This window comes from Sus scrofa, chromosome 15 (assembly GCF_000003025.6).
Source record: "Sus scrofa isolate TJ Tabasco breed Duroc chromosome 15, Sscrofa11.1, whole genome shotgun sequence".
In the NCBI taxonomy this organism is placed as follows: Eukaryota; Metazoa; Chordata; class Mammalia; order Artiodactyla; family Suidae; genus Sus; species Sus scrofa.
The window spans coordinates 101,409,110-101,421,409 of record NC_010457.5 but is presented as its reverse complement, the minus strand read 5'-3'; the positions used below and the strand labels follow the sequence as shown (position 1 = coordinate 101,421,409).

Here is a 12,300-nt window from a genome sequence, read left to right as displayed (position 1 = left end):
AAATTGTCTTAGAGGAGTTCCCGCCATGGCTCAGCAGAAATGAATCTGACTGGTATCCATAAGGACACAGGTTCGTTCCGTGGCCTCACTCAGTGGGTTAAGGATCTGACTTGCCGTGAGCTGTGGTGTGGGTCGAAGACGCAGCTCGGATCTGGTATGCTATTGCTGTGGCTTAGGCCAAGAGCTACAGCTCCAATTTGACCCCTAGCCTGGGAACCTCCATATGCCATTGGGTGTGGTCCTAAAAAAGACAAAAATATAAAATTGCCCTAGAAATGCAGATTTAACACCTCAAGTCAGAGAAAATAAATGTACATGCTAAAGAATTATACTTATGGGAACATAAATTATTTAAAAATGTTACATTCTCAGATATGATGGGAGAAGAAGAATTTGTCAAAATAATTTTATGGAAAAGAAAAATTAAACTTTTGGATCTATATTGTATAGTGCCAACGAAAAGTGGAGCCTAACTTCCTTATTGTACTAACTTTTAGATTTTTTTATAATTATTTTAATTTTTTCCATTATATCTGGTTACAGTATTTTGTCAATTTTCTACTGTACAGCAAGGTGACCCTGTCACACATACATGTATACATTCTTTTTTCTCAGATTATCATGCTCCATAATAAGTGACTAGATATAGTTCCCAGTGCTATACAGCAGGATGTACTGGCTTTTCTATTCTCAGAGCAATGGTTTGCCAGGCTTATCAGCTTTTTTAATACCACTTAGATACATACGTGTATATATCAAAATGCTATAAACAGTATTAAGGAAAAACTGCATCATTTAGGCCTTACCTAATGAAGTGAGTCAACTTTTATAGTTCAAGAGTATGAATGAGATGTCAATACGAATACAAAAGCAAGACTACAAACTGATGTTTTCTTTGGGGGATTTTTTTTTTTTTTTTATGATCAATTCCAAACACATAGTACAGGGAAGATGGAATAAGTAAGAAAAAAAATCATATTTTATTTCCCCATCAACACCAAGTCATATTATTCAAAGTATGTTTCAAAATACTTACTAGCCAGATCACCAATCCCAGCCACTGCCTTAGTTCAAATGTTCACTAAGAAAATAGTCAAGCAACAGAAATTCATTGTGAGACATGGTCTAGAAAGAATAGCTATATTGCTATATATAATTTATTAACTTAGTAGTTTAGTCTCTCAATATTTAGCAAGTTTGTGTAAAAATTACTATTCCCATTGGTTCAGTGACATTAATATAAATGCATAATTTCAAAGTCAACATTCCTTTCACTGTGAACATAAAAGATAGAAAAGATAGTTGTGGGCTGGGGTAACGTAATGATTGGCTGTGGGGATAGCACTGTTCAAAGTCAAATATACTGGCAGGACTGGGAAGGCATAAATATATATACAAACTCTTAGGATGCTACCACTGCCCACATTTTGCTGTACACACTTGTCTCATAATATGGTATAAATTTTTCCTCCAATTTGGATAAAAAAATCAAGATGACTAAATGTTAATCTTCATTTCAAAATAACCCATTTAAATGAAAAATAAGTTCCTTATGTTAAACTCTGTTCAAAAGATGGATTTAAATATTTTTTTCACTACACGTACAATTTTTTTTACCCTTAGTGCCTCATTACAACCAGTTTAACAATAAGACCTCCAGTGCTTTTTAAAAATTGCAGTCTCGGTAGATAAGATTGTAAAATCTGAGGTTAAATCCTTAAGACACTGAATTATAACAAAGTCCAAAAAATGTATGAGCATACAATACCACCTTTGGAAGCTGTGAATTATTGCAAAAAATCTCACATGTGCATATAATTCAAACATAAACTTTGTGGGGAAGGGAAGTAAAATAAATACTACAATATTTTTCAAATCTATTTAAATGCTGCCTAGATGATTAGATGAAAAGATTACTAACAGGAAGAGTCAAATTATTTTAAAGACTGTTTTCCAAGTAGTTAGAACAATTTCACAAAGCCAAGATAAGCTAGAGCCTATGCCTACATATTTCCTGTAGTGTAATGTAATTGCTAATATGAGGTATCATCTGTAAGCAATTAATACAAATATAAATAGGTCTAAGCCACCACTAAATCACAGTCTGGTGAAAAGCTTCTCAGCTCAATGTAGTTTGGGGAGGGAGTTAAGGGAAATGAAGAGAGGGGAAGGACAGGGCAGGTTTCTGGTGGGAACATCATTTATACACTTTTATCATTACCATCACCTTGTATGTAACAGTCCACTGTGGAGAAAGGTAAATCCTTTCCAAGTATGCTGGTCTCGAATACACTTTATGTAGCATAGTAAGATTATTTAAGTATCTCTAATGCTTCATTTGCATTTACATTTGGATATACACATAATTATATATGTATATCAACAACTATAAACAGAATTTTAAAACACTTTTATCTCAGTTTGGAAAAGTTAACAGTTAAGACTGAACTATATAGGTACTACAGAATTATCTAGGATATCTAAACTCAGGTATAAAACCAAAGGAAAACATTACTATCTCTTTAGTAAATGGCTTATGTGAAACCTTAAGCTCACTCATCTTTTTATAGATGGGTTTATTTGATGAGGATTGTGAACCAATGATTGTTTAGCAGCAATTTTACCAAACTGTAAATTCTTTTATTAACAGGCATTATAAACAGATAATACTAATCTTATTTAAAAACCATGAGTGCCACACCAGTGAATATACAGCTCATGAATAACTTAAAAAGTATTTCTCATTTTAAAAGGCAACACTCAGCATACAAAAACCTATACTAAACAAAGAAGCTATAGTATGGATACATGATTGATGTGTCTAAAATGACATATATACAGTACATAATTAATGTTAATTATGTGATCAGTACATTTTTTCTATATGATTCCTTTCATGCTTCACTTTCCCCAGAAACTGAATTCTGAACTTCCTCTTCTAAAATTGGTACAATCAGGTTATCCTTGGACATCAAATTATATTTCATCACAAATTTAGTAAATCGATGACACAAAAATGTTTCATTCTGTAGAGAAGAAAAAAATGTTATTTTAATTTACTATTCAAAATCAAACAAATGAGACATAATATCAACATATATTATTGTCATTCTGATAAGAATGTATCAGGACAATTAGTGAAATATACTTACTTCATATTCATCAAAAATCTGCCGGTGATGAAAATAAGCATGTGAAAATATTCTGTAGATCCTACGGCATACAGATCCTAGTTTTGCTACGGATGATTCCTTTATGCTAACCCTAGAAATAGAAATCAGAAATCACAGATCTGGAGAGATCTTAGGAATAATATAGTCCAATCTTTTCAATTCACGAGTGCGGAAGCTGACTTCAGGGAAAGTAAGTGACCAGTCCAAGGTCACAATGTTAGTAGTATGTGGCAAGGGTAGGACTGAAACCCCTGTTCCTCATTCTTGAGCCAGTACTCTTTCTATTTTTTTTTAAGGCCTCATCCACAGCATACGGAGGTTCCCAGGCTAGGGGTCAAACTGAAACTGCAGCTGCCGGCCTATGCCACAGCCACAGCAATACTAGATGCAAGCCACATTTGTGACCTACGCCACAGCTTGTGGCAATTGGGCCAGTGCTCTTTCTACCTAACCACAGTACCTAAGAAATTCAGTTCTGAAACTCTGTTAAAGTTTAATGCAAATAAAACAAATACTGACCAATCAAAACTTACTAAAACATGCTTACGACATTAATACTTTGTACACTAGAATTGATTAAAACTATTGAAAGGAATTATTCTATAGAGCTTGATTCTTCTTTTTTGCACATAAGAAGTGAAAACTGCCTACATATTTCTGATTTTTTAAAAAATATATATAGGATACTGATAATGGCTTTTTTTCCATTAAAGAATAAAACAGAATTTTTGGACAATGCCAAAAAAAAAAAACCATTATTTTTACACATTTTATATGAGCTCTTTGAAGTTAGTGATATATGGGGGGAGAAGTCTCCAAATCTACGACCTGGTAACAAATACTTTAACAGAATAAAAGGACAGTCATGAATTTCACCAATAGAATATTAGGTATACACAGGTTTCCTCCCAGATCTTAAAAGTCTGGAGGCAAGAATAAGGACTCCTTGAAAAATAAGCAGTCCAACTTAGCAAAGTCTTCAGGCATACTGTCTAAGAGGAGGCTCACTCTATCACAAAGATTCAGGTAAGCAAGCATGTAAATATCCCAGAAGCCTGAAAATAACGCATAGCGGCAGGGACTACCTTTGACTGAACTCGCCTGTGAGCTTTAGAAGCTGAGTCCCAATGCCTTTAGTTTAACCATAACACTAATTTCAAAACTTGAATAATTTTGAACAAGCCACCAAGTTAAAAAAAAAAAAAAAAAGGTTTAAAGAACACAATGAATGAATGAACAAACCAGTTTTAGTTTTAAAAATATCAAGTTTTAAAATAAAATTCAAAAAGTTTTTCACCGTGTTTAAAAGTTTTGTTTACCTGCTGGGAAAATATTTATTGCTATTCAGAAGACATGCAGCACCATCAAGTGTGTGTCTAGTATAGTCTATGGCAGGACACTATAAAAGAAGGGACATAAAAATGCATCAACAAGGAGTTCTAACTCTAAAATTAGGTATATTTATCACATAGGAGTCTTATTTCAAAAACCTGAGCAAATTCTGAGAAAAAATCCCTTACAATATCAGAATGACTATAAAATTCAATGTTATTTCAATAAATAAGGCCTTAATGGAGTTCCCACTGTGGCACAACCGGTTAAGAATCCAACTGCAGTGGCTCGGGTCACTGCAGAGGCACAGGTTCTATCCTCAAGGCGAGTGCAGTGGGTTAAAGGATCTGGCATTGCCACAGCCGTGGAGTAGGTCGCAGCTACAGTCTAGATTCAATCCTTGGCCTGAGAAATTTTGTATGCCATAGAAACGGTCATTAAAAAAATGGCCTTACTTAAGTTCTATTATGGCGCAGTGGGTTAAAGATCTGGTGTTGTCACCGCTGTGGCTCAGGTAGCCACTGTGGCACAAGTTTGAACCCTGGCCTGGGAACTCCCACATGGGCAGGTACAACCACAGACAAATAGATAAATGAGGCCTTATTACCCCCTTCAACTATAATACCTGGCCTGCTAGAAGATAAGTGAATCAATCTCCCAATTTCTCACTCTCAATTTTGCACCTAGAAGAAACCAATGCTTAGAGCTGAGAACACCTGATCATCTAATCTAACCCTTTGCCTTTACAAATAAGGAAACTGAGGCTGGTTAGTTTGCAGAGTGTGCAAAGGTCTCTACTTCTCAGATCTTAAAAAAATCTATAGGCAAGAATAAGGAATACTTCAAAAACAAGCAGTCCAACGTAGGAATCTGCTCTTTAGGCATGAAATCTAAGATGAGGCTGACTCCACATCACAAAGATTCAAGTAAGCAAGTACAGAAATATCCTAAAGCGAAAGCATGAAAGGGAGACCCATGAAGAATGATGAGCAAAACAGGGACTACCCTTGACTAATGGTCAGTGATTTATACAAGATCATAGAGTTAGGAAAAAGGACTCAAAAACCACAACCCAGATATATCGACTCTAGTCCACTGATTTATACTTTACCAAGTGGCCCAGAAGCTTCCCTCTTCACAAATACCTCCAGAGATCACTGCCTTCCTACATCCTAAGAAGCATGCTTTAGTATGTCACTGGTACCCTGTTACTAATCTAGCAGCTCTGTAAAAAATTTTCTCCTTGAACCTCTCCTTTAAATTTAATGCAAAATCTGTAGTTTCTTTAATAAACCTGTCTTATCCTATTCCATTTATTAGAAACAATGAAACCTATTTTCTCATGACAAATCAGCAAATTTATTAAAACAAAAATCAAACTGCAATTCTCCTCACTCAGTTTTTATGGGGGCAGAGCAGAAGAAGCATCAAAAGAAAGGAAGACTGGGAAGGAACCAGGGAAGCAAGGAACAAAAAAATGAACTAAAGGAATAAAAATGACTCTAGCTCTACCCAGTAATTAGAATATTTTTCTTTTTTTTCTTTTTGGTCATGCCTGTGGCATGTGGATGTTCCTGAGCTGCTGCAGTGACAACGCCAGATCATTAACCCGCTGTGCCACAAGAAATTCTTAGAATGTTTTTCCAGTGTTGAGAATGAAACTGGTATTTACAAATATAAAAACTGCTAAATGTGGCTTATTATAGTGCATGGCAAGTACATAAAGATTATTTAAACCAAAAAAATGGCACTGCAGGTATAGTGGTGAGCATAGCTGTCTTCTAAACCAAAAAACTGTATTTTCCTAACTGTATGTCCATAGGAATTTATGGCTAGTAGACTCAATACCTAAAACAGTACCAGGAGCAGTTTTACTGAAAGAAGTATATATTTGATTACAAGTGATTTGGTCAAAAACAAATATCCCAGCTCACTGTGTTTCTCATTCATATTGGTTATTTGAGTGTACCATGGGACATTTTTACAATCTTTTTTTAGGGGGGTTGCTTTTTAGGGCCCTACCCACTGCACAGGGAAGTTGCCAGGCTAGGGGTTGAGTCGGAGCTATAGCTGCCAGCCTACATGATAGTCACAGCAACACCAGATCCGAGCCATGTCTGCAGCTTACAGTGTAGCTCGTGGCAACGCCAGATCCTTAACCTACTTGAGAGAGGCCAGGGAATCGAACCTGTGTCCTCATAGATACCAGCTGAGTTCGTTACCACTGAGCCATGACAGGAACTTCCATTTTTACAAACTTTATATCAGCACTGTCCAATGGAAACACAATGCAAGCTATGTCTTTAATTTAAAAATTTCTAGTTTGCATATTAAAAAAGTAAAAAGAAACAGATGAAATTAAATGTTTTTGGCCATGGCTGAGGCATGTGGAAGTGCCCAGACCACAGTAGCCACCCACTCCACTGCAGTGACAACACCAAATCCTTAATGCATTGCACCACGAAAACTCTAGATGAAATAAATTTCAATGATGTGTATTATTTAATTCTATATGGCCAAAATTATAATTTCAACATGTAATTGATATCAAAATTGCTAATGAGCTTTTGTAGAGTTGTGTTTTTTTGGTTTTTTTTTTTTTTCCTTTTTAGGGCCACACCCATGGCACATGGAGGTTCCCAGGCTAGGAGTCTAATCCGAGCTATGGCCGCCGGCCTATGCCACAGCCACAGCAACACGGGATCCGAGCTGTGTCTGTGACCTACACCACAGCTCACAGCAATACTAGATCCTTAACCCACTGAGCAAAGCCAGGGATCGAACTCAAAACCTCATGGTTCAGAGTTGGATTCATTTCTACTGTGCCACAACAGGAACTTCTGGAGTATTTTTATATTAAGATATAATTCACATACCATAAAGTTTCTCTTTTAAAATGGTTTGATCCCTGGCCTCACTCAGTAGGTTAAGGATCCGGCATTGCCTCAACTGCAGCACAGGTCGCAGATACAGCTCAGATCTGATGTTGCTGTGGCTGTGGTGTGGTTCCAATTCAAGCCCTAGCCTGGGAACTTCCATATGCCACAGGTATGACCATAAAAAGACAATAAATAAACATAAATAAAATGCAAAATTCAGTATTCATAAAATCATACAACCATTATCAACTACATTCCAGAACATTTTTCATCACCCCCAAAAGAAACAAAAAGTACTAATTAGCAGTCACCTCACTCTCTCTTCCCCCTAACCCTAAGCAACAACAATCTATTTTCTATCTTCTTTGAATTTGCCTATTCTAGATATTTCATAAAAGTGGAATAGTATGTAGGCTCCTGTGTCACTTCACACGTTTTCAAGGCTCATCAAAAGTACAACAGGAATCAGTATTTCATTAATTTCTTTTTTCTTAAATCAAAATCTTTTTAGATTTTTGTTGTGTGTTTTTTTTGTTTGTTTTATTGGGGGTTTTTTTTTGTCTTTTTAGGGCTGCACCCATGGCATGTGGAAGTTCCCAGGCAAGGGACTGAATCCGAGCTGCAGCTGCCGGGCTATACCACAGTCATAGCAACGCAGGATCTGAGTCACCTCTGTGACCTACACCACAGCTCACAGCAACGCCAGAGCCTTAACCCACTGACCAAGGCCAGGGATCGAACCCACAACCTCATGGTTCCTAGTCGGATTCGTTAACCACTGAGCCACAATGGGAACTCCTAGGCTGTCTTTTAGTTGCTTTGTGATAGTTCTTCATGTTTTCTGGATCCTAGACTCTTATCAGAGATATGTTTTACCAAAATATTTCCTCTCATTACAATACTGTCTTTTCCCTTTCCCTTTAAAGTGCAAACATTTTCAATTTTGGTGAAATCTGGCTTATCTACATTTTCTTCCTGTTTGTGCTTTCGAGTGTTATATCTCAGAAATCACTACCGAGGTCATGAAAATTTACTTTTGTTTGTTTGTTTTGTTTTTTAGGGCTGCACCCGCAGCATATGGAGGTTCCCAGGCTAGGGTCAGAATCAGAGCTACAGCTGCTGGCCTATACCACAGACACAGCAACACAGGATATGAGCCACATCTGCCACCTGCACCACAGCTCACGGCAACGCTGGATCCTTAACCCACTGATAAGAGACCAGGGATTGAACTTGCAACCTCATGGTTACTAGTCAGATTCATTTCTGCTGTGCCAAAACGGGAATTCCTTACAACTATGTTTTTTCCCAAGTTTTACAATTTTAGCGCTTACATTTAAGTCTTTGATCCATTTTGAGATTTTTTTTTTAATATGGTGTGAGACAGGGGTCTAAATTTACTCTTTTGTATGTAGATATGCAGTTATTTTTTAATGAGATGCTTTGTCGTTTTGTACTCAGTTTTTGAAATTGGTGTATTTTACACTTAAAAAACACAACTCAAGAGTTTCCGTTGTGGCTCAGTGGGTTTCAAACCCAACCAGTATCCATGAGGATGCGGGTTCAATCCCTGGCATCATTCAGTGGGTTAAAGATCCCAAGTTGCTGTGGCATAGGCCGGCAGCTGTAGCTCCAATTTGACTCCTAGCCTGAAACTTCCATATGCCACTGGTGCAGCCAGAAAAAAGAAAGAAACAAACAAAAAACCTATCTCAATTTGGACTACCCACATTAAGTACTCCATGGCCATGTAGTTTCATGGCTACTGTATCAGACAGCATAATTTCAGATATTTAATTGGTTTCTGAAATTTTTCTTTTTTTTTTTTTCTGAATTAGAGGAAGAATTTTCCCTTGTCTTAAGCTACTTTCCTCCACCTCCCCCTAGTTAATTTCCAGTTAATTGATTCTACTCTGCATCATGTGTAACAGTAAAAAGTTGGCAAAATATGTTACAAAATAGTAAGTAATGTGTTCAAACTTTTATAAATTATATTTACCAAATATATGTTCATAATGCTACTGCAAGTAATCACAATCTGCATGTGACTGAAAGGGCTAGCAGACAGTAACAAGTTATAACCTTCCTTCTTTGCTTATAATCACTATTTATATAATTAACTCTATTTGCTGCGATGCGAGAATTAAAGAATTCTCGAGAATCATGAGTCAAACATCACCAGTGCTCAGTACTCTGCCTCTTCCATTTCAGAATCTGCCAATGCTTTTACTTCATAAGAGCAACTTTCTTTTTTTTGTTTGTTATTTTTTCTTTTCAGGGCCACACCCACAACACATAGAGGTTCCCAGGCTAGGGATCAAATTGGAGCTGTAGCTACTAACCTATGCCATAGCCACAGCCACAGCAACACCAGATCCGAGCCAAGTCTGCAACCTACACCACAGCTCACTGCAACACCAGTTCCTTAACCAACTGAGTGAGGCCAGGGATCAAACCCGAGTCCTCATGGATATTAGTCAGGTTAGTTAACCACTGAGCCATGACAGGAACACCAGGGGCAACTTTCTTAGCTACTAACCTGTCAGGTGGAATTATTCCCATTCCTAACTATGCACAATTACTCCAAAAGAATTCAAAAAGTATCCTTTCAAAATTTTCTTTTAGGAGTTCCCGTCATGGTGCAGCAGAAATGAATCCAACTAGGAACCATGAGGTTGCAGGTTCAATCCCTGGCCTCACACAGTGGGTTGAGGATCAGGCATTGCCGTGAGCTGTGGTGTAGTTTGCAGACATGGTTCGGATCTGATGTTGCTATGGCTGTGTAGGCCGGGAGTTGTAGCTCCAATTGGACCTTTAGCCTGGGAACCTCCATATGCTGTGGGTGTCGCCCGAAAAAGCAAAAAAAAAAAAAAAAAAAAATTCTTCTGTTTGTATTTTTATAGTAGTCCCATTCTATACAACTATCACTCCTTGACACACGGACAATTGAATGGAGCTAGTCTTCAGCAAGTAATGTTATGATTTTAAGACTTATTCACAGGGTCTAATGCTGATGATTATTCCATCTTACATTTAACATTAACCAAGAAAAAAGTGGATACAGGGATGACAGTATATATAAATTTCACAATACATCACAAACTGGATGGCTTTTCCACTCTAAAGTGAGAATAATGCATCTTTAACTATTTGCCAAAATGAAACTCATTTTTTGTTTGTTTGTTTGCTTTTTAGAGCTGCACTCACTGCATATGGGAGTTCACAGGCTAGGGGCTGAATTGGAGCTGCAGCTGCTGGCCTACACCACAGCCACACCAGATCCAAGCCAAGTTTGCAACCTACACCACAGCTCATGGCAATGCCAGATCCTTAACCCATTAAGTGAGGCCAGGATCGAACCGGCATCCTCGTGGATACTAGTCGGGTTCATTCCTGCTGAGCCACACGAGAACTCTGAAACTCGCTTTTTTGATTCAGTTTCACATCATTTACTACACTATGTGGCCAACTTAGTAAATTATTAATGAAACTGCTATGATTTTCCCAGCTGTAGAATGATACACAACCTTAATACTGCTTCAATTTATTAACTCAAAAAAGTAACATCATGAATGATATCAATCTTTTTTTTTTTTTAATGGCCACACCTGCAGCATATGGAAGGTCCTGGGGCCAGGGGTCAAATCTGAGCCATAGCTGCCAGCCTACACCTCAGCCACAGCCACACCAAATCTAAGCTGCATCTGTGACCTATGCCACAGCTTGCAGCAACACTGGATCTTAGCCCACTGAGGAAGGTCAGGGATCAAACCCACATTCTCACAGAGACAACATCAGGTCCTTAACCTGCTGAGCCACAACAGGAACTCCCAAACTTAACTACTTTCTTACATCATAAACTCAAAATGGATTTAAGACTTAAATGTAAGATGGGAAACCATAAAAATCCAAGAAGAAAACATAGGCAGTATGCTCTTTAACAAGTGGATTAAAAACATGGGCAGAGGACATGAACATTTTCCCAAAGAAGACATAAAGATGGCCAACAGACATATGAAAAGGTGCTCAACATCACTAATCATTAAGGAAATGCAAATCAAACCACAATGAGATACCATGTCACACTTGTCAGAATGACCACTATCAAAAAGACAACAAACAAAAATACTAATGAGAAAGGGAACCCTCATGAACTGTTGGAGGGAATGTAAATTGGTACAACTGCTCTAGAAAATAGCATAGAGGTTCCTCAAAAAAATTAAAAATAGAACTGCCATACAACCCAGCAATTCCCCTCCTGGGTATTTTGCTAAAGAAAACAAAAAACAATAATTTGAACAGATTATATGTACGCCTATGTTCACTGCAGCATTATTTACAGTAGCTTAGGTATGGATGCAAGGTACCCATCCACTGACAGATGAACAAATAAAGAAGATGTATTATATATACAAAATGAAATATTATTCAGGCATAAAAAAGAATGAAATCCTGGAGTTCCCATCGTGGCGCAGTGGTTAATGAACCCGACTAGGAACCATGAGGTTGTGGGTTTGATCCCTGCCCTTGTTCAGTTGGTTAACGATCCAGCGTTGCCATGAGCTGTGGTGTAGGTCACAGACGCAGCCTGGCCCGTGTTGCTGTGGCTTTGGCGTAGGCTGGCGGCTACAGCTCCGATTAGACCCCTAGCCTGGGAACCTCCATGTGCTGCAGGAGCGGCCCAAGAAATGGCAAAAAGACAAAAAAAAAAAAAAAAAAAGAATGAAATCCTGTCATTTTTAACAACACAGATGGACCTAGAGAGTCCTATGCTAAGTGAAATAAGTCAGAGAAAGACAAATCCACATGATTTCACTCATATGTAGAATCTGAAAAACCAAACAAATGAATAAAATAAAAGCAGAATCAAAGATACAAAGAACAAAACTGGCTGCCAGAGGGAGGTGAGAATGAGT

General features: G+C 37.7%; 1 protein-coding gene across 1 annotated transcript in view; it reads right to left on the bottom strand.

Annotated features, from left to right (window-relative positions):
* MOBKL3 (MOB family member 4, phocein) overlaps positions 1,128-12,300 on the bottom strand; it is a 29,370-nt gene continuing 18,197 nt past the window's right edge. The window contains 3 exon segments of the mRNA NM_001032379.1: positions 1,128-3,026; positions 3,153-3,264; positions 4,493-4,572. Coding sequence (NP_001027551.1) covers positions 2,895-3,026; positions 3,153-3,264; positions 4,493-4,572 — 324 coding nt within the window. The 3' untranslated portion in view covers positions 1,128-2,894.